Raw genomic sequence first — 20,478 nt, 5'->3', positions numbered from 1 at the left:
GGCTCGCCACGCCCCGCAGGGCCCGCCCCGCCCAGCACGTTCCGACCTGCGCATGCGTAACGGCCCGCCGCGCCTGGTTGCCCGCCCACCCACAGGCACACCGCGCCTGCTCCGCGCAGGGCGCGCTGATTGGCTGAGCGCGCCTGGAGCGGGACGAGGTGATTGGCTGCCCGGGGAACGCGGCGGGTGGGGGCGGTTGGGGCCGTTGCCGGTGGCGGGCAGTGCTGCGCTGTGCTCCCTCGGCCGCCATGGCGTTCTGCAGGGCTCCGCTCCGGCGCTTGGACCAGAGCTCGGGTACAGGCGCGGCGGGGAGGGAGCCCCGGCCCCTGGCGGTGGCTGCAGGGGGAAGGGGGGCCGGCCAGGACCTCGGCGCTTTCCTCTCCTTCTGCCCGTGTCGCCTCTGGGAGGGGAGCTGCCCGGCCGTTACCTCAGCGCGTCCCGCTGCTCCCGCCCGTGTGCCCCCCTGAGGGGAGCTGTGTGCCGGGGGCTCTCGCGTGAGCCCTTGTGAGGAAAAACACCCCGGAATGAGGTCGAGTCCTGGGCAGGCGCGGGCAGACGGCTGCGCGGTGCGGCAGCGCTGAGCTCTGTGCGTAGATGTGGGCGCGGGAAACGCAGCAGCGGCAGACGAGGCCCTGCCCGCCTGCTGCTGTCTGGAGACAGAGCTGCGAGGGCAGCGCCCGGAGCCGGGCGCAGCGGCAGCCCCGCGGCGGGAGCGTTTGCTGCTGGCCGAGTTTCTGCCCGGGAGCTTGTGGCTGCAGCTGAGGGAAGGCCTCTCTGCCACCCTCCCCTGAGCTCCCCTGAAATGGAGCTGCTCTCGGTTGGAGGAGGCTGCATCGAGCTAAGAAGATGCTCTCAGCCTTTGGTTTGTTTCTTTATGGAAGTTAATGCACCGCTGTCCCTAAAAAGATGCCTTGCCGTGTGGTGGCTGTAAATCGTGGTTTCCAGTTCTGTTCGCAGTGTCACAAACCAAGCCTTTCCCCCACCACGTGTGCTTTATGTTTTCTTCCTGTCTGCGGGGAGGAGGAGGAGAACTGAGGCTCCGGTTGTTGGCTGTTTTTTCTTCTCTGTTTTTAAGCGGATTTAACTTAGAGGTATTACTGTTTTCAAGTCAGTGAAGTTGAAAACCCTGTCGTTTGACTTAATAGTTCTCTGCTGTTCTGAAAATCTCACTTCTAGTGTGTACCCCGCTGCGAGGATCCTGTGACGTCAAGTCTTCAGACGCACTGAAAAGTTCTCTGCCCTCTGAAACCTGTTGGCGGGTTAGGAAGCAGAAGAGTAAGTAGTCCTAGAAGCTGCACAGAAAGCAGTGCTGTCACATCCTTGAATGCTGCAATGGTTGGTGCTCACGTGCTGTTCCTGCTCTGCCCTTGGTCAGAACTGGTTTCCTGTCGCAGGGGCTCACTGCCCAGCTTGCAGCTCAAGGGGATGCAGCTGTAAAAACATGTCTAAGTGAATCTTCCAAAAGTAGCCTTCTATGTGACTTCTGCTAATTAGGGGGACCTCTAGAGACCCAATAAATGATTTAACTACTTCATTAGCAGACAGCAGGGTTGGGGGGGAGGGGACGGACACATGACACGACACACCTGGCAGAAGCTGAATTCTCAAACTGGGTGTCATCTGGTAGCCTCTCCCTAAACTCTGTCAAGTGCCCAGATGACTGACATGGAACTGCCTGGCTGCAGCAAGAAAACAGCTGGCACTGGCTTGGCAAGTGGACAGGCTAGCAGTCGGGTGGCCTTCTCCCTTTTGTACAAGAAGTCAATTGACCTCGTCTCGTTGGGCTCAATTGCCCACGCTGTCTGCATGCCCACCCTCTTCCTTCACCGTTCTTTTCTGCATCCATCTGCAGGCGAGACAAATCCCAGCAGCGAGAAGAGCGCACCTGCCCTGGCGACTGGCAGGAGACTCGTGCCTCTCGGATCAACAGTAAGACTCTGCCGTCGTGTCTGTAGCGCTGTGAAATTGCAGCTGAGCCTGACTGTGACGAGTCCAATCCTGTCTCCCCTTTGGACAACTGCTATTAACCTGCCCGAGTACGCTGTGAAACACACTGTTGTACCTGTATTCCTGAGTAGGCAGGAAGGAGAAAGGAAACTGCAGCGTCTCTGGGTATCACGTGAGGATTGCTTGGGGCTCCAGAGTGGCTTGTTGTCTTTGCTGTTACGCTGTTGGGCTTTTTTGCCTCTTGCTCCCTGTGTGATTCCGGTGCAGCTGCTGCTGCTGCTTCAGAAGGTCCTGCTTCTGGTTTCATGTGGTGGACAGGGCAAGGCAGAAACCTGATGGTAAAAGAAACAAAGAGAGGATGATAGTGTGTGTGTACAGGTTCTCGGCGCAACGTGCGAGGCTGTGGATTTGAAGGTGTGTAGGTTAGGTTGAAAAATGATCACCCCAGCTTCCTACTTTAGTTTACTGGTACTGGTGATGTGGGACGCAATTCTACAAACAAAGCTGTGTTTCAGAGGTTAAAATGTTCTTTATGGAGTGCTGATGTCTCGAGCTTCCCTGATCTCATGGCAATGGCCATGAGCTGTCCTTTCAGAGCAATGCTTATGAGAAAGCACAGGGGTAAAACCCATCCTAACCTGCTGCTTGTCTGCCCTGTTTGAGAGAGACGTTTGCTTTTTGTTTGGGGGGTGTGTGTGTCTTCAGTAATACTGCCTGTATGAAAGCATCCGCCGCCGTATGTAACGGTGGTGTTAAACTGCTGTGCAGCTAGAGATCAGTTTACATATTTCTAATGCATCTGTTTTCAACAGCCAGCTAATGGGACTCTGAAGCCCCAGAAAGATCCTGTCCTTATGAAAGAGAAAAACAAACAGAAGAGACTGGAGAAGGAGGTATGAATGCATCATGTGGGCGCAGTCCTGTCGTATGTTTCCCACTTAGTGTCATCAGACGTACAAATTGGGAAGGTTGGCCTCTTTTGCGTGACACAGCATGCGAGTAGTTTGCAAGCAGCTCTGTGCAGGGCAGAGATTATCAAATGTTATGGTGTGCAGAAAACATTGGGTTTGTCCATAGAATTACATTGATTCCTACTGATTGTGAACAGCTGTGCAGTCAGTGGAGGTTTTTTTTAAACAACCAAAAAAAGAGGGAGGGGGGAAGGGGAAGAACCAAGTCCTATGTTCTCTACCCCAAAAAGGTTCTGGTTTATTTACCAACTGTTTGCTGAGATTTTTGCTTCGTGATTGACATAATGTTAAACTTGAACGGGCAGCTAGCTTTTCCTTATCAGTACACTTCTGTGTACAAATCCAGGCTGCGTGCGTCTCACAAGTCCCACGCTGTCTTTCTGTTCCGCAGCAAAGAGGAGAGCTGGCTTCTGTTGGAAGCTGAAGCTAAGACTGTTGTAACTTTAACGGGTTGTACTGGCTCAGCAGCGTAAAATCAGGCAGCTGAAATGCTGGCACTGCAAACCTGTGGTGTGTAACGACAGAGAATTGTGGCGATTGGGCCATCTCCTTTGCTGCAAATGACAGAGGTGAAGATGCATGTTCTGAAATAAAGCTAATACAGTTGGGATACTCAGCCTCTCCAAGAACACCACAGGCATAAACTAGTGCTGAAGGGTAATACTAGGAAAGAGAGCAAATATCTTTTGTTTTAGATTCGTGCGTTAGTGCGAGAGCGTGGAGAGCAGGATAAAAAGCTTCAGGCTCTGGATGAGGACTTTGCTAAGATGGAAGCAAAGCTGAGTGCTGCGGTTCAGGAGAAAACGTCGCTTCTGGCAAACGTTGCGGGCCTCAAGAAGCAGCTCCTGGAACTGACGAGGACCAACAGCCTGCTGAAGTCAAAGGTATTCTCCCAGATGCGTGCGTCTTTGCGTAGGCTTTGTTGTGAAGCTCCCTGGGCACGAGGAAGCTTGAGGTGCCGATCAGCACGTGCTTTCACATTCCCCGTGCCCCCTCCTTGGCGCAGGGCTGGAGCCTGTCTGCTCTGGGGTCTTGTGCGCCTCTGCCTAGAGACAGAGCGGGCCCTGCTGACGTCCTTCTCGGGGACGGGTAGAGATGAGTGCTGTGGCTGGGGGGGAGACGCTTTTGGAAGGGCGTGTGAAGAGTAATGCGTGTGAAGGAGTTACGCTTAGTGACTTTCTGTTCATCTCTGATCAGCTGTCTGCAGATGGCACGCAGAAGAAAATGAGCAGCCTATGCATGGAGCTAATGAAGCTCAGAAACAAGAGATGTGCTAAGGAAAAGGTAGGAGCGTTTGCGCTGCACAGGGTAGCAGTTCTGAGCTGTTGAACAGACGAGGGAGGGCTTACAGCAGAGCTGCAGCTCGTGGTTTGTTTCTGTCCTCAGCTCGGTAGTTTCCTCTGCTTTCTGTAGAGTGAAAACAGAAGGGAAGAGCAGACAGCGAAGGTTCTTGATTTTGCTCTTGAGGCGCAGAGTAAATCTGAGTTCAAGTGCAGAAGCCTAGAAGTACCTCTGCTGCAATATCACTCTGTTGGTCAGGTCATTAATTCCTTCATCAAACAGTGGTCAAAGTACCGTTTAAAGCTCTTCCACGCGTTTGCGTTTCTCAGGTGGTGGTGGCTGTTGCTGTTTGAACAAATACCGGGTGTCTGTACAGGGGGATGCTTTGAATCAGGGTCAGCAGAGTAGCAAGTGCCACCATTAAATTGCAGTTATGAATTCATTTCTGCTTCCCGCTGTTAGACGATTGATTTTGTTTTTTAGCAAATCTCATTTTGGTGGTAACATTTGGTTTTTGGGGCTTTTTTCAGACTGCGCTTGCAAAGCAGGAAGACATGGAAGCGAAGCTGCAGGAAGTGCAAAGGAATCTAGAGCATTCGAAAGGAAAAGCAGCACAGCTGGAAGAAAAACTGTAAGTAGAGAGGAAGGGAATGGGCTTAGGTGACGTGATGTCGTCTAGCTGGGCTTATGTGCTTGCACCTTAGAGTAAGCACATAGTTGAGGGAAAACACAGGCCTCCTCCCTGCTGAGAAGAAACAGAAATTATTAGTGTCTGTGACCTGGAATAAATCTGGTGGAATGAAGTTTTAGGCACTGCCGTGTTCCTGTAAAACGGACACACAAAACATTGTTCCTCTGGTCTAGCTGCCCTTTTCCAACAGACAAACCGTGTTGGTTGGAGCCAGTACCGGTTGGCCAGCCAGCTGGATTGTGAAAAGTATGCCTTACGTCTGAGGCGTGACTCAAGGATTGATTTTCACTTGCTTACCTGCAAACAAATAGCTGACAGGTAGCTCTGAACTTTCAAATACATCCGTCATGACAAATTCTTGGCTTTAGGTCTGCTGCTGAGAGAGAGAAAGCTAGACATCTGTCTGACATTGAAAACCTCCTGCAATGTATCAGAGAGCTCAGGTAAGAGCACAACGTTCTTTATTTGGACCGGCTGAGTTAAAAGGCAGTAAAACTAAGCCTGGCTGATGGCTGCTGAAGTCGAACCTTGGCAACAATTCTGTTTAACAGTATTAAAATAGAGCGGGTTGGGGGAGGGGGAAAGCAATCGGATGTTTTTCCACACAGTGGAAAGGAGTTGTAAGATATTCTTTTAATTATCTTTCTAAATGTCTCTGCTTTCCTGGGCCAAGCAGCACTATGGAAGAGTCTTGTATCGGGGTCCTGAAATCGCGTTTCTAGCCTGAGTGAGTTGTACGTAAATGAAGGGAACTCCTTTTCCTCTAAGGCACTGGCAGAAAAACAATGTACAGTAGGGCAAATGCCCCCTGCCCCCCCCTCAGTCTGGGCTTCCGGTGAACTTTGCGATGCTCTGATGTGAGAGTTGTGATGACTTACGGGTACCTGAGCATCAGGCAGGTTCCAAACATTACTCATCCAGAGCTTTGTAACCAGTTGTCTTCCCAGGAAAGTGTCCCTAGCCCAGAACAGGGTGAAAACACAAAAGGGTATGAATTGAACTATTTCACTCTTCGTCCCCCGCCACCACTGTGAATTTACTCAGGAAGAGATTCCTCACAAACTGGCTGTGTATCTTAGGATTCTGCTTATTCTTGTAAAATCCGGCTTATTAATGTGTATGTTTTTCTGTCCAGACTCAGCTTTGTAAAGAAAGTGGATGTAGCAGTCCTTTGTCAATCATTTCTGGTGGCTAATTGTGTTCTAGTCAAACCTTTCCATTTTATTCGTGTGACGTTGAGTTTCTTTTAAAACAAAAGGTCTGTGTTGAAATGAATTGCTTTGCATTTTAGCTAACCTGTCTCAATGTGCAAAAACTTGTGTCTGGGGAGGCAGGAGAAGGCCGTTTTCCTGTTGGAAACCAACAGTCCTAAGCATTTTTCCCTTGTGCTGAAGCGTAAGCTCACACACCAAATTCGTGGTAACAAACACCTGAATTTTCTCCTGCAGCACTGTTGCAGACACAGTCGAGAAGTACAAACTGGATGCTGCCCGGATGGAAGAGGCGCTGCTAAAGAAAGACCAAGACCTCGAGGTCCTGAGGGATACCCTCAGAAAAAGAGAGGAAGAATCTTTTGAAGTGATCAAAGGACTTAAAGAAAGGTGTCAGCTGCTTGAAGAAGAGAAAGGTAACTGTTAGTCCTTGTGTGCTGTTCATATGTGGGACAGCTAATATGTCTGCAAGCACCTCAGACAGGTTGGGTGTCAAATGCCGTTTTCAGCGGGTGTGTTCCAAGTTAAGTCCTGTCTCTGAGCTCCAGCTGAAAACGGCTAGGCGTGTTTCACCAGTGTGGAAGCTCCCCGGAATCTGACATCTGTTAAGTCTGAATTTCTGTTTCGGTGGAAGGTTACTAAGGTAGAGAGTACAGACATGGAAACTGTTGACGTAGTGGGAATGGCTGCAGCCTGAAAGCTGCGAACAAACGACTTGTTCCTCCTCTTCCTGGAGAAGCAGCACGACATTGTCCCCACCCACCGTTAGCAGCTTGCGCGCAAGTTTGTGGGGTATCGGGAATGTGTTGAGGGCTCCTTCTTCACCTCTTGGCCCCTCTCCACCAGACCCAGCCACTGTGCAGCCTGAGGCTGGTACCCAGTTCTCTGTTCACTGCTTGGCTTCTGCCTGCTGGCATTCCGTGCAAGAAGCTTTGGGGAAGTCACTGAGTTGTTTTTCCCCAACCGTCCTGCTTTCTGATGAAGGCAGGTGAATTGCTTGGTCCAAAGATTCCCGCTGTTCACGTTATTTTGGAAGTGGTGACTTTCAGCCAGTTTGGAGGAGTTTCCAGCTGGGTTAAAGATGTGGGTTGGTTTGGTTGTGGTGTTTTGTGGTTTGTTTTTTTTTCTTTCTCTCCCCTTTGCCTAACTAACTGTAAAGCTGGAATGGAAGTACTATGAAGAACAGACCATAGAATAGTTTGGGTTGGAAGGGACCTTCCCAGGTCATCTAGTCCAATGCCCTGCAGTGAGCAGGGACATCTCCAACTGGGTCAGGGTGCTCGGAGCCCCGTCCAGCCTGGCCCTGAATGTTCCCAGGGATGGGGCATCGACCACCTCTCTGGGCAACCTGGGCCAGGGCCTCACCACCCTCACTGTAAAAAATTCTTCCTTCTATCCAGTCTAAATCTGCCCTCTTTGAGTTGAAAGCCATTGCCCCCTGTCCTGTCGCAGCAGGCCCGGCTAAAAAGCCTGTCCCCATCTTTCCTACGGGCACCCTCTAAGCACTGCCAGGCTGCTCTGAGGTCTCCCCAGACCCTTCCCTTCCCCAGCCTGAGCAGCCCCAGCTCTCCCAGCCTCTCCTCCCAGCAGAGGGGTTCCAGCCCTCGGATCGTTGCTGGGGCCTCCTCTGGCCCCGCTCCCACAGCTCCAGCTCTGTCCTGTGCTGAGGGCTCCGGAGCTGGACGCAGGACTCCCGGGGGGCTCTCAGCAGAGCGGGGCAGAGGGGCAGAATCCCCTCCCTGGCCCGGCTGGAGGACAGAGAAGGGAGTTTGTGTTATATTGACGATTCCTCTATGCAGAGAAGGAGTTATCTGAGAGCAGAGGAAAATTCCTGAGTATGAATGCTCACATAGAAGACCTGAAAAAAAGAATCAGGTTAGAAGAACGAGAACGCAAAAAACTGCTGCAGAAACATGAGGAGACAGTCTCTCAGCTGCAGCAAGAGAAGGTAAATACAGACTATCCATTAGTCTGCAGATAGACTCCCATCCCAGTGCCTGGCGCTAAAGGTTCTGACTTTGGTTACACGTGAGATGGCTGTGTCAATCATGGTCTGATCTGTGGAACGTACGAGTGGGTGCTGGCCAGCAGAAACCGTGTGTGGTCGAGAGCTCGAAGAATCCTAGCTGGTGGGGGGGGTATTTTGGTTCTTCCTCTAGGCTTGACCTTATTCTTGTGCTTTGAATGCTGCAAGTTGGTGTTTAGTATCTCGAGAAGTAACGGTGTCTTTAAACTCTGCCATACTCTGGCACGCAGGAGGCGTCTGCAGCAGCGCACCAGAAGCTACGAGAGTTTCAGCTGGAGGTAACAAGTGAGAGACGTCTTGAGGAGCTGAATGGCACAAGGAAGGAGCTGAATAAATTACATGCGAAACGGAAAAGAGCTGAAAAGCTGGTGAAGCAGCTGGAACCAGAAATCAAAGTGCGAGATGTTGAGCTTGCGCCGACGGAAGCGGAGTTGAAAGGGTTTGTGAAAGAAACTTTCTGATTCTACAGCTTGGAAAGGAGAAACGTTAAATCAGTAGCATAAGCAAAGCCTCTGAGCCTAACTTGGGTTTGAGACCTGAGCAGAGCTCCATTGATTTCTTGCTGGGTGTTGATTATTGGCAGTGATTAGACCTCATCCAGCTGAGTGACTGGAGCCAGTTTTATTTTGTCTTAACTTCAAACTGTTGAAGCAGCGTGCTGAGACTTGCTCGCCGTGCCAGTGCTGTAGGAATAGGGTGGTGCGGTGAGGGGTAAGCGCCGTGCGTGTCGCGTTGGATGCTTCTGCCCTGGAGGGGGCAACGACTGGGAAGGACTTTCAAGCAAGTTGCTGCTTCTTTTCACGTATTGAAAGTTTACTGCATGCTGAATTTTTCTTGCAGGAAGAATGCCGGGTTGGAGCAACTCCATGCAAGGCCCGGCAGCGCTGTTCTGCAGCTCCAGGAAGAGCACAGCAACGCGTTGCGTGAGCGCGGGGAGACTGCTGCTGCGTTTGAACGGTATTTAAGTTTCGTTAGGAGCTGGGACAGGCTTCTCTCTAAGATGACAGGACAATGTGCTGTTTATTCGTGTGCCCTGGTACTGAACTCTGTGTACGAGCGTTGGGGCAGTATTAGAGAAGAGAGCTTTGTGATGGCAGGTTTGATGGCATTAAGAAATTGATGTATTCCTTTGGAGTGCTGGTCGAGCGTAATGACGTACTCGGTGCCTAGCCCAGGAAACGGAATGTTTCTCCTGCCAAAGTCTGACCTGTCAGAATGCTCCAGTGCTCTTGGACCTCAGTGAGGGCTGTAACCAGTGCTGATGTTCTCTTTGCACTAAGATCTCTTGCCAAAAGACTGCTTGTTTAGGTGCAAAACTTGCCCTGAACCCCGATTATTTTCCTGCAGCTTCCAGCGGGTGTTGAGGAGAAGGGACTCGGCCTGGGGCTCCAGCCCTGCTCCCGTAGCTGCTGCCTGCCCGGGCCCCGCGCTGCCGCAGGGGTTGAGGTGCGGATGCCCCGCCGATGCAGGCGGCGGGGGAAGGTGGCGAGCGCCCGGAGAAGCAGAGCTGGCGCAAGCGAGGGTGGGTGCGGGTCTCGCCGGGAGCCTCGTTCCACAGTGCGTCCCCGGGGCTGAAATCCTGGCTTCCCCCTCTCTGGAGTCCAGTGCCTGCCTTCCCCAGCAGACAGACGATTCCTGACTCGCTGTGGGGGGAGCCACGGTGAAAAACCCAAACTTAGTCCCATTTTTCCATTGCAGGTGATCAGAAAAAAATTTACTCCCCTCAGGCTGTGAAGACAAATACCATAAATCCAAAAAAACTTCACGGTTTCACTTATTTTTGTGTGCTGAATCTGCACAGTTTGTTTTCAGAAGAGCAGCTGAAGCTCAGAGACGAGATTTCATTTGTCATCCTTATTCACCGTTTCCTGAGAGATTTTTTTTTTTTTTGCATCTATCTTGTATTTACAGCTTTATGTTAAATTTGCTGTTTCATTGAGGATGTTTGAGCGCAATAAAAGTTTTAAATGAAACAATTTGTCTGTTTCCTTCACAGAGCAGGGATCAGACCCAAGGCCGCGGTGTAGTTGCCCTGCAGTTCTCTGTCCCAGCCTCAACTCTTGTCCCCAAGCCCGCTGTCCGTCTGGCCTCGGCGCCGGCCACCTCTCTGGGCTCACAGGAGCTGCTGCAGCTGAAGGGGCCGCGCACCCAGCCTGCAGCGCCCTTGGCCTCTCGGCTCCTCTGGGTTTCCCCGGGCACAGCAGGAGATCCTGGGCCTGCAGGGAAGGGTGGAAGGCCGCGCTCTGGTGCCGGTGCCCGCTGCCCTCCTGCGCGGGGGTGCTGCCGAGGGCCGGCGCGCAGAGCTCCGCGGGCCGGGGCTCTGGCTGCGGGCACTGACTGCGTGAGCTGGCAGAGAGCTGACACCGCCTGGGCCAGGAGAGGGCGAACCCCCGGGTGGAGTCCCCGCAAAGAGAGGGCCGGGTCTGGGCTGCCCCGGGGCTGTGCGGTTCTGGGCTGCGCTACCCGAGCTGCCGGAGCCCCAGGGCGCGGGGCGGCTGCAGGTCTGGGCGCTGAGCCGTCCTCGGTCCCGGCTGGCGCCGCACCCCGCAGTGTGACTCCCGCGTCACCTCCTCCTGTGCTGCCGGCAGAGAGCAGGGGGACGCGGCCCCCGCGAGTGCCAGCGCCCGCGGGCGGCCGTAAAATTCTCTCTCGCGGTGCCAGTCTTGGGGCTTTGCGTTTTTCGAAGCTGTCGCGGCCTCAGTGTCTCAGCCCAGCGCCAGGGCTACGCTTCCCCGAAGCGGACGCCATTGCCGACAGCCCCGCCTTGGGAACGCCCCGCGTTCCGCCCCGCAGGGCCCGCCCCGGCCCGCAGGGCCCTCCCTACCCGCACGTCCCTCCCCGCGCATGCGCGAAGCCCGGCTCGCCACGCCCCGCAGGGCCCGCCCCGCCCAGCACGTTCCGACCTGCGCATGCGTAACGGCCCGCCGCGCCTGGTTGCCCGCCCACCCACAGGCACACCGCGCCTGCTCCGCGCAGGGCGCGCTGATTGGCTGAGCGCGCCTGGAGCGGGACGAGGTGATTGGCTGCCCGGGGAACGCGGCGGGTGGGGGCGGTTGGGGCCGTTGCCGGTGGCGGGCAGTGCTGCGCTGTGCTCCCTCGGCCGCCATGGCGTTCTGCAGGGCTCCGCTCCGGCGCTTGGACCAGAGCTCGGGTACGGGCGCGGCGGGGAGGGAGCCCCGGCCCCTGGCGGTGGCTGCAGGGGGAAGGGGGACCGGCCGGCCAGGACCTCGGCGCTTTCCTCTCCTTCTGCCCGTGTCGCCTCTGGGAGGGGAGCTGCCCGGCCGTTACCTCAGCGCGTCCCGCTGCTCCCGCCCGTGTGCCCCCCTGAGGGGAGCTGTGTGCCGGGGGCTCTCGCGTGAGCCCTTGTGAGGAAAAACACCCCGGAATGAGGTCGAGTCCTGGGCAGGCGCGGGCAGACGCCTGCGCGGTGCGGCAGCGCTGAGCTCTGCGCGTAGATGTGGGCGCGGGAAACGCAGCAGCGGCAGACGAGGCCCTGCCCGCCTGCTGCTGTCTGGAGACAGAGCTGCGAGGGCAGCGCCCGGAGCCGGGCGCAGCGGCAGCCCCGCGGCGGGAGCGTTTGCTGCTGGCCGAGTTTCTGCCCGGGAGCTTGTGGCTGCAGCTGAGGGAAGGCCTCTCTGCCACCCTCCCCTGAGCTCCCCTGAAATGGAGCTGCTCTCGGTTGGAGGAGGCTGCATCGAGCTAAGAAGATGCTCTCAGCCTTTGGTTTGTTTCTTTATGGAAGTTAATGCACCGCTGTCCCTAAAAAGATGCCTTGCCGTGTGGTGGCTGTAAATCGTGGTTTCTAGTTCTGTTCGCAGTGTCACAAACCAAGCCTTTCCCCCACCACGTGTGCTTTATGTTTTCTTCCTGTCTGCGGGGAGGAGGAGGAGAACTGAGGCTCCGGTTGTTGGCTGTTTTTTCTTCTCTGTTTTTAAGCGGATTTAACTTAGAGGTATTACTGTTTTCAAGTCAGTGAAGTTGAAAACCCTGTCATTTGACTTAATAGTTCTCTGCTGTTCTGAAAATCTCACTTCTAGTGTGTACCCCGCTGCGAGGATCCTGTGACGTCAAGTCTTCAGACGCACTGAAAAGTTCTCTGCCCTCTGAAACCTGTCGGCGGGTTAGGAAGCAGAAGAGTAAGTAGTCCTAGAAGCTGCACAGAAAGCAGTGCTGTCACATCCTTGAATGCTGCAATGGTTGGTGCTCACGTGCTGTTCCTGCTCTGCCCTTGGTCAGAACTGGGTTCCTGTCGCAGGGGCTCACTGCCCAGCTTGCAGCTCAAGGGGATGCAGCTGTAAAAACATGTCTAAGTGAATCTTCCAAAAGTAGCCTTCTATGTGACTTCTGCTAATTAGGGGGACCTCTAGAGACCCAATAAATGATTTAACTACTTCATTAGCAGACAGCAGGGTTGGGGGGGAGGGGACGGACACATGACACGACACACCTGGCAGAAGCTGAATTCTCAAACTGGGTGTCATCTGGTAGCCTCTCCCTAAACTCTGTCAAGTGCCCAGATGACTGACATGGAACTGCCTGGCTGCAGCAAGAAAACAGCTGGCACTGGCTTGGCAAGTGGACAGGCTAGCAGTCGGGTGGCCTTCTCCCTTTTGTACAAGAAGTCAATTGACCTCGTCTCGTTGGGCTCCATTGCCCACGCTGTCTGCATGCCCACCCTCTTCCTTCACCGTTCTTTTCTGCATCCATCTGCAGGCGAGACAAATCCCAGCAGCGAGAAGAGCGCACCTGCCCTGGTGACTGGCAGGAGACTCGTGCCTCTCGGATCAACAGTAAGACTCTGCCGTCGTGTCTGTAGCGCTGTGAAATTGCAGCTGAGCCTGACTGTGACGAGTCCAATCCTGTCTCCCCTTTGGACAACTGCTATTAACCTGCCCGAGTACGCTGTGAAACACACTGTTGTACCTGTGTTCCTGAGTAGGCAGGAAGGAGAAAGGAAACTGCAGCGTCTCTGGGTATCACGTGAGGATTGCTTGGGGCTCCAGAGTGGCTTGTTGTCTTTGCTGTTACGCTGTTGGGCTTTTTTGCCTCTTGCTCCCTGTGTGATTCCGGTGCAGCTGCTGCTGCTTCGGAAGATCCTGCTTCTGGTTTCATGTGGTGGACAGGGCAAGGCAGAAACCTGATGGTAAAAGAAACAAAGAGAGGATGATAGTGTGTGTGTACAGGTTCTCGGCGCAACGTGCGAGGCTGTGGATTTGAAGGTGTGTAGGTTAGGTTGAAAAATGATCACCCCAGCTTCCTACTTTAGTTTACTGGTACTGGTGATGTGGGACGCAATTCTACAAACAAAGCTGTGTTTCAGAGGTTAAAATGTTCTTTATGGAGTGCTGATGTCTCGAGCTTCCCTGATCTCATGGCAATGGCCATGAGCTGTCCTTTCAGAGCAATGCTTATGAGAAAGCACAGGGGTAAAACCCATCCTAACCTGCTGCTTGTCTGCCCTGTTTGAGAGAGACGTTTGCTTTTTGTTTGGGGGGTGTGTGTATCTTCAGTAATACTGCCTGTATGAAAGCATCCGCCGCCGTATGTAACGGTGGTGTTAAACTGCTGTGCAGCTAGAGATCAGTTTACATATTTCTAATACATCTGTTTTCAGCAGCCAGCTAATGGGACTCTGAAGCCCCAGAAAGATCCTGTCCTTATGAAAGAGAAAAACAAACAGAAGAGACTGGAGAAGGAGGTATGAATGCATCATGCGGGCGCAGTCCTGTCGTATGTTTCCCACTTAGTGTCATCAGACGTACAAATTGGGAAGGTTGGCCTCTCTTGCGTGACACAGCATGCGAGTAGTTTGCAAGCAGCTCTGTGCAGGGCAGAGATTATCAAATGTTATGGTGTGCAGAAAACATTGGGTTTGTCCATAGAATTACATTGATTCCTACTGATTGTGAACAGCTGTGCAGTCAGTGGAGGTTTTTTTTAAACAACCAAAAAAAGAGGGAGGGGGGAAGGGGAAGAACCAAGTCCTATGTTCTCTACCCCAAAAAGGTTCTGGTTTATTTACCAACTGTTTGCTGAGATTTTTGCTTCGTGATTGACATAATGTTAAACTTGAACGGGCAGCTAGCTTTTCCTTATCAGTACACTTCTGTGTACAAATCCAGGCTGCGTGCGTCTCACAAGTCCCACGCTGTCTTTCTGTTCCGCAGCAAAGAGGAGAGCTGGCTTCTGTTGGAAGCTGAAGCTAAGACTGTTGTAACTTTAACGGGTTGTACTGGCTCAGCAGCGTAAAATCAGGCAGCTGAAATGCTGGCACTGCAAACCTGTGGTGTGTAACGACAGAGAATTGTGGCGATTGGGCCATCTCCTTTGCTGCAAATGACAGAGCTGAAGATGCATGTTCTGAAATAAAGCTAATACAGTTGGGATACTCAGCCTCTCCAAGAACACCACAGGCATAAACTAGTGCTGAAGGGTAATACTAGGAAAGAGAGCAAATATCTTTTGTTTTAGATTCGTGCGTTAGTGCGAGAGCGTGGAGAGCAGGATAAAAAGCTTCAGGCTCTGGATGAGGACTTTGCTAAGATGGAAGCAAAGCTGAGTGCTGCGGTTCAGGAGAAAACGTCGCTTCTGGCAAACGTTGCGGGCCTCAAGAAGCAGCTCCTGGAACTGACGAGGACCAACAGCCTGCTGAAGTCAAAGGTATTCTCCCAGATGCGTGCGTCTTTGCGTAGGCTTTGTTGTGAAGCTCCCTGGGCACGAGGAAGCTTGAGGTGCCGATCAGCACGTGCTTTCACATTCCCCGTGCCCCCTCCTTGGCGCAGGGCTGGAGCCTGTCTGCTCTGGGGTCTTGTGCGCCTCTGCCTAGAGACAGAGCGGGCCCTGCTGACGTCCTTCTCGGGGACGGGTAGAGATGAGTGCTGTGGCTGGGGGGGAGACGCTTTTGGAAGGGCGTGTGAAGAGTAATGCGTGTGAAGGAGTTACGCTTAGTGACTTTCTGTTCATCTCTGATCAGCTGTCTGCAGATGGCACGCAGAAGAAAATGAGCAGCCTATGCATGGAGCTAATGAAGCTCAGAAACAAGAGATGTGCTAAGGAAAAGGTAGGAGCGTTTGCGCTGCACAGGGTAGCAGTTCTGAGCTGTTGAACAGACGAGGGAGGGCTTACAGCAGAGCTGCAGCTCGTGGTTTGTTTCTGTCCTCAGCTCGGTAGTTTCCTCTGCTTTCTGTAGAGTGAAAACAGAAGGGAAGAGCAGACAGCGAAGGTTCTTGATTTTGCTCTTGAGGCGCAGAGTAAATCTGAGTTCAAGTGCAGAAGCCTAGAAGTACCTCTGCTGCAATATCACTCTGTTGGTCAGGTCATTAATTCCTTCATCAAACAGTGGTCAAAGTACCGTTTAAAGCTCTTCCACGCGTTTGCGTTTCTCAGGTGGTGGTGGCTGTTGCTGTTTGAACAAATACCGGGTGTCTGTACAGGGGGATACTTTGAATCAGGGTCAGCAGAGTAGCAAGTGCCACCATTAAATTGCAGTTATGAATTCATTTCTGCTTCCCGCTGTTAGACGATTGATTTTGTCTTTTAGCAAATCTCATTTTGGTGGTAACATTTGGTTTTTGGGGCTTTTTTCAGACTGCGCTTGCAAAGCAGGAAGACATGGAAGCGAAGCTGCAGGAAGTGCAAAGGAATCTAGAGCATTCGAAAGGAAAAGCAGCACAGCTGGAAGAAAAACTGTAAGTAGAGAGGAAGGGAATGGGCTTAGGTGACGTGATGTCGTCTAGCTGGGCTTATGTGCTTGCACCTTAGAGTAAGCACATAGTTGAGGGAAAACACAGGCCTCCTCCCTGCTGAGAAGAAACAGAAATTATTAGTGTCTGTGACCTGGAATAAATCTGGTGGAATGAAGTTTTAGGCACTGCCGTGTTCCTGTAAAACGGACACACAAAACATTGTTCCTCTGGTCTAGCTGCCCTTTTCCAACAGACAAACCGTGTTGGTTGGAGCCAGTACCGGTTGGCCAGCCAGCTGGATTGTGAAAAGTATGCCTTACGTCTGAGGCGTGACTCAAGGATTGATTTTCACTTGCTTACCTGCAAACAAATAGCTGACAGGTAGCTCTGAACTTTCAAATACATCCGTCATGACAAATTCTTGGCTTTAGGTCTGCTGCTGAGAGAGAGAAAGCTAGACATCTGTCTGACATTGAAAACCTCCTGCAATGTATCAGAGAGCTCAGGTAAGAGCACAACGTTCTTTATTTGGACCGGCTGAGTTAAAAGGCAGTAAAACTAAGCCTGGCTGATGGCTGCTGAAGTCGAACCTTGGCAACAATTCTGTTTAACAGTATTAAAATAGAGCGGGTTGGGGGAGGGGGAAAGCAATCGGATGTTTTTCCACACAGTGGAAAGGAGTTGTAAGATATTCTTTTAATTATCTTTCTAAATGTCTCTCTAATAAGCTCACAAACCAAATTCGTCGTAACAGACACCTGAATTTTCTCCTACAGCACTGTTGCAGACACAGTCGAGAAGTACAAACTGGATGCTGCCCGGATGGAAGAGGCGCTGCTAAAGAAAGACCAAGACATCGAGGTCCTGAGGGATACCCTCAGAAAAAGAGAGGAAGAATCTTTTGAAGTGATCAAAGGACTTAAAGAAAGGTGTCAGCTGCTTGAAGAAGAGAAAGGTAACTGTTAGTCCTTGTGTGCTGTTCATATGTGGGACAGCTAATATGTCTGCAAGCACCTCAGACAGGTTGGGTGTCAAATGCCGTTTTCAGCGGGTGTGTTCCAAGTTAAGTCCTGTCTCTGAGCTCCAGCTGAAAACGGCTAGGCGTGTTTCACCAGTGTGGAAGCTCCCCGGAATCTGACATCTGTTAAGTCTGAATTTCTGTTTCGGTGGAAGGTTACTAAGGTAGAGAGTACAGACATGGAAACTGTTGCCGTAGTGGGAATGGCTGCAGCCTGAAAGCTGCGAACAAACGACTTGTTCCTCCTCTTCCTGGAGAAGCAGCACGACATTGTCCCCACCCACCGTTAGCAGCTTGCGCGCAAGTTTGTGGGGTATCGGGAATGTGTCGAGGGCTCCTTCTTCACCTCTTGGCCCCTCTCCACCAGACCCAGCCACTGTGCAGCCTGAGGCTGGTACCCAGTTCTCTGTTCACTGCTTGGCTTCTGCCTGCTGGCATTCCGTGCAAGAAGCTTTGGGGAAGTCATTGAGTTGTTTTTCCCCAACCGTCCTGCTTTCTGATGAAGGCAGGCGAATTGCTTGGCCCAAAGATTCCCGCTGTTCACATTATTTTGGAAGTGGTGACTTTCAGCCAGTTTGGAGGAGTTTCCAGCTGGGTTAAAGATGTGGGTTGGTTTGGTTGTGGTGTTTTGTGGTTTGTTTTTTTTTCTTTCTCTCCCCTTTGCCTAACTAACTGTAAAGCTGGAATGGAAGTACTATGAAGAACAGACCATAGAATAGTTTGGGTTGGAAGGGACCTTCCCAGGTCATCTAGTCCAGTGCCCTGCAGTGAGCAGGGACATCTCCAACTGGGTCAGGGTGCTCGGAGCCCCGTCCAGCCTGGCCCTGAATGTTCCCAGGGATGGGGCATCGACCACCTCTCTGGGCAACCTGGGCCAGGGCCTCACCACCCTCACTGTAAAAAATTCTTCCTTCTATCCAGTCTAAATCTGCCCTCTTTGAGTTGAAAGCCATTGCCCCCTGTCCTGTCGCAGCAGGCCCGGCTAAAAAGCCTGTCCCCATCTTTCCTACGGGCGCCCTCTAAGCACTGCCAGGCTGCTCTGAGGTCTCCCCAGACCCTTCCCTTCCCCAGCCTGAGCAGCCCCAGCTCTCCCAGCCTTTCCTCTCAGCAGGGGGGTTCCAGCCCTCGGATCGTTGCTGGGGCCTCCTCTGGCCCTGCTCCCACAGCTCCAGCTCTGTCCTGTGCTGAGGGCTCCGGAGCTGGACGCAGGACTCCCGGGGGGCTCTCAGCAGAGCGGGGCAGAGGGGCAGAATCCCCTCCCTGGCCCGGCTGGAGGACAGAGAAGGGAGTTTGTGTTATATTGACGATTCCTCTATGCAGAGAAGGAGTTATCTGAGAGCAGAGGAAAATTCCTGAGTATGAATGCTCACATAGAAGACCTGAAAAAAAGAATCAGGTTAGAAGAACGAGAACGCAAAAAACTGCTGCAGAAACATGAGGAGACAGTCTCTCAGCTGCAGCAAGAGAAGGTAAATACAGACTATCCATTAGTCTGCAGATAGACTCCCATCCCAGTGCCTGGCGCTAAAGGTTCTGACTTTGGTTACACGTGAGATGGCTGTGTCAATCATGGTCTGATCTGTGGAACGTACGAGTGGGTGCTGGCCAGCAGAAACCGTGTGTGGTCGAGAGCTCGAAGAATCCTAGCTGGTGTGGTGGGGTATTTTGGTTCTTCCTCTAGGCTTGACCTTATTCTTGTGCTTTGAACGCTGCAAGTTGGTGTTTAGTATCTCGAGAAGTAACGGTGTCTTTAAACTCTGCCATACTCTGGCACACAGGAGGCGTCTGCAGCAGCGCACCAGAAGCTACGAGAGTTTCAGCCGGAGGTAACAAGTGAGAGACGTCTTGAGGAGCTGAATGGCACAAGGAAGGAGCTGAATAAATTACATGCGAAACGGAAAAGAGCTGAAAAGCCGGTGAAGCAGCTGGAACCAGAAATCAAAGTGCGAGATGTTGAGCTTGCGCCGACGGAAGCGGAGTTGAAAGGGTTTGTGAAAGAAACTTTCTGATTCTACAGCTTGGAAAGGAGAAACGTTAAATCAGTAGCATAAGCAAAGCCTCTGAGCCTAACTTGCGTTTGACACCTGAGCAGAGCTCTATTGATTTCTTGCTGGGTGTTGATTATTGGTAGTGATTAGACCTCATCCAGCTGAGTGACTGGAGCCAGTTTTATTTTGTCTTAACTTCAAACTGTTGAAGCAGCGTGCTGAGACTTGCTCGCCGTGCCAGTGCTGTAGGAATAGGGTGGTGCGGTGAGGGGTAAGCGCCGTGCGTGTCGCGTTGGATGCTTCTGCCCTGGAGGGGGCAACGACTGGGAAGGACTTTCAAGCAAGTTGCTGCTTCTTTTCACGTATTGAAAGTTTACTGCATGCTGAATTTTTCTTGCAGGAAGAATGCCGAGTTGGAGCAACTCCATGCAAGGCCCGGCAGCGCTGTTCTGCAGCTCCAGGAAGAGCACAGCAACGCGTTGCGTGAGCGCGGGGAGACTGCTGCTGCGTTTGAACGGTATTTAAGTTTCGTTAGGAGCTGGGACAGGCTTCTCTCTAAGATGACAGGACAATATGCTGTTTATTCGTGTGCCCTGGTACTGAACTCTGTGTACGAGCGTTGGGGCAGTATTAGAGAAGAGAGCTTTGTGATGGAAGGTTTGATGGCATTAAGAAATTGATGTATTCCTTTGGAGTGCTGGTGGAGCGTAATGACGTACTCGGTGCCTAGCCCAGGAAACGGAATGTTTCTCCTGCCAAAGTCTGACCTGACAGAATGCTCCAGTGCTCTTGGACCTCAGTGAGGGCTGTAACCAGTGCTGATGTTCTCTTTGCACTAAGATCTCTTGCCAAAAGACTGCTTGTTTAGGTGCAAAACTTGCCCTGAACCCCGATTATTTTCCTGCAGCTTCCAGCGGGTGTTGAGGAGAAGGGACTCGGCCTGGGGCTCCAGCCCTGCTCCCGTAGCTGCTGCCTGCCCGGGCCCCGCGCTGCCGCAGGGGTTGAGGTGCGGATGCCCCGCCGATGCAGGCGGCGGGGGAAGGTGGCGAGCGCCCGGAGAAGCAGAGCTGGCGCAAGCGAGGGTGGGTGCGGGTCTCGCCGGGAGCCTCGTTCCACAGCGCGTTCCCGGGGCTGAAATCCTGGCTTCCCCCTCTCTGGAGTCCAGTGCCTGCCTTCCCCAGCAGACAGACGATTCCTGACTCGCTGTGGGGGGAGCCACGGTGAAAAACCCAAACTTAGTCCCATTTTTCCATTGCAGGTGATCAGAAAAAAATTTACTCCCCTCAGGCTGTGAAGACAAATACCATAAATCCAAAAAAACTTCACGGTTTCACTTATTTTTGTGTGCTGAATCTGCACAGTTTGTTTTCAGAAGAGCAGCTGAAGCTCAGAGACGAGATTTCATTTGTTGTCCTTATTCACCATTTCCTGAGAGATTTTTTTTTTTTTTGCATCTATCTTGTATTTACAGCTTTATGTTAAATTTGCTGTTTCATTGAGGATGTTTGAGCGCAATAAAAGTTTTAAATGAAACAATTTGTCTGTTTCCTTCACAGAGCAGGGATCAGACCCAAGGCCGCGGTGTAGTTGCCCTGCAGTTCTCTGTCCCAGCCTGAACTCTTGTCCCCAAGCCCGCTGTCCGTCTGGCCTCGGCGCCGGC

The 20,478-nt window shown here is 52.5% G+C and overlaps 2 protein-coding genes across 5 annotated transcripts; both read left to right on the top strand.

Annotated features, from left to right (window-relative positions):
• Positions 1-200: 200 nt before the first annotated feature.
• Positions 201-10,093, top strand: LOC104338724 (hyaluronan mediated motility receptor-like). Of its 2 annotated transcripts, XM_075441940.1 has the most exons (14): positions 201-294; positions 1,177-1,275; positions 1,853-1,929; positions 2,760-2,840; positions 3,614-3,802; positions 4,116-4,202; positions 4,730-4,830; positions 5,259-5,333; positions 6,339-6,517; positions 7,901-8,049; positions 8,358-8,566; positions 8,968-9,084; positions 9,475-9,649; positions 9,826-10,093. In XM_075441940.1, exons 1-14 carry the CDS (start codon positions 249-251, stop codon positions 9,859-9,861), a joined length of 1,620 nt encoding a protein of 539 aa, XP_075298055.1. In that variant the 5' UTR covers positions 201-248; the 3' UTR covers positions 9,862-10,093. The 2 variants fall into 2 exon arrangements, with proteins under 2 accessions (XP_075298055.1, XP_075298054.1); XM_075441939.1 differs by having other exon boundaries at positions 9,475-10,093.
• Positions 10,094-11,186: 1,093 nt separating this feature from the next.
• Positions 11,187-20,326, top strand: LOC142364021 (hyaluronan mediated motility receptor-like). 3 transcript variants are annotated; one of them, XM_075442181.1, is made up of 14 exons: positions 11,187-11,278; positions 12,165-12,263; positions 12,841-12,917; positions 13,742-13,825; positions 14,599-14,787; positions 15,101-15,187; positions 15,715-15,815; positions 16,244-16,318; positions 16,589-16,767; positions 18,151-18,299; positions 18,609-18,817; positions 19,219-19,335; positions 19,726-19,900; positions 20,077-20,326. In XM_075442181.1, the coding sequence occupies exons 1-14, from the start codon at positions 11,233-11,235 to the stop codon at positions 20,110-20,112; spliced, it is 1,623 nt and encodes a 540-aa protein (XP_075298296.1). In that variant the 5' UTR covers positions 11,187-11,232; the 3' UTR covers positions 20,113-20,326. The 3 variants fall into 3 exon arrangements, with proteins under 3 accessions (XP_075298296.1, XP_075298295.1, XP_075298293.1); XM_075442180.1 differs by having other exon boundaries at positions 13,745-13,825; positions 19,726-20,326; XM_075442178.1 differs by having other exon boundaries at positions 19,726-20,326.
• Positions 20,327-20,478: the final 152 nt, after the last annotated feature.

This window comes from Opisthocomus hoazin, chromosome 23, assembly GCF_030867145.1.
Source record: "Opisthocomus hoazin isolate bOpiHoa1 chromosome 23, bOpiHoa1.hap1, whole genome shotgun sequence".
In the NCBI taxonomy this organism is placed as follows: domain Eukaryota; kingdom Metazoa; phylum Chordata; class Aves; order Opisthocomiformes; family Opisthocomidae; genus Opisthocomus; species Opisthocomus hoazin.
This window is presented reverse-complemented; position numbering and strand designations above follow the sequence as displayed.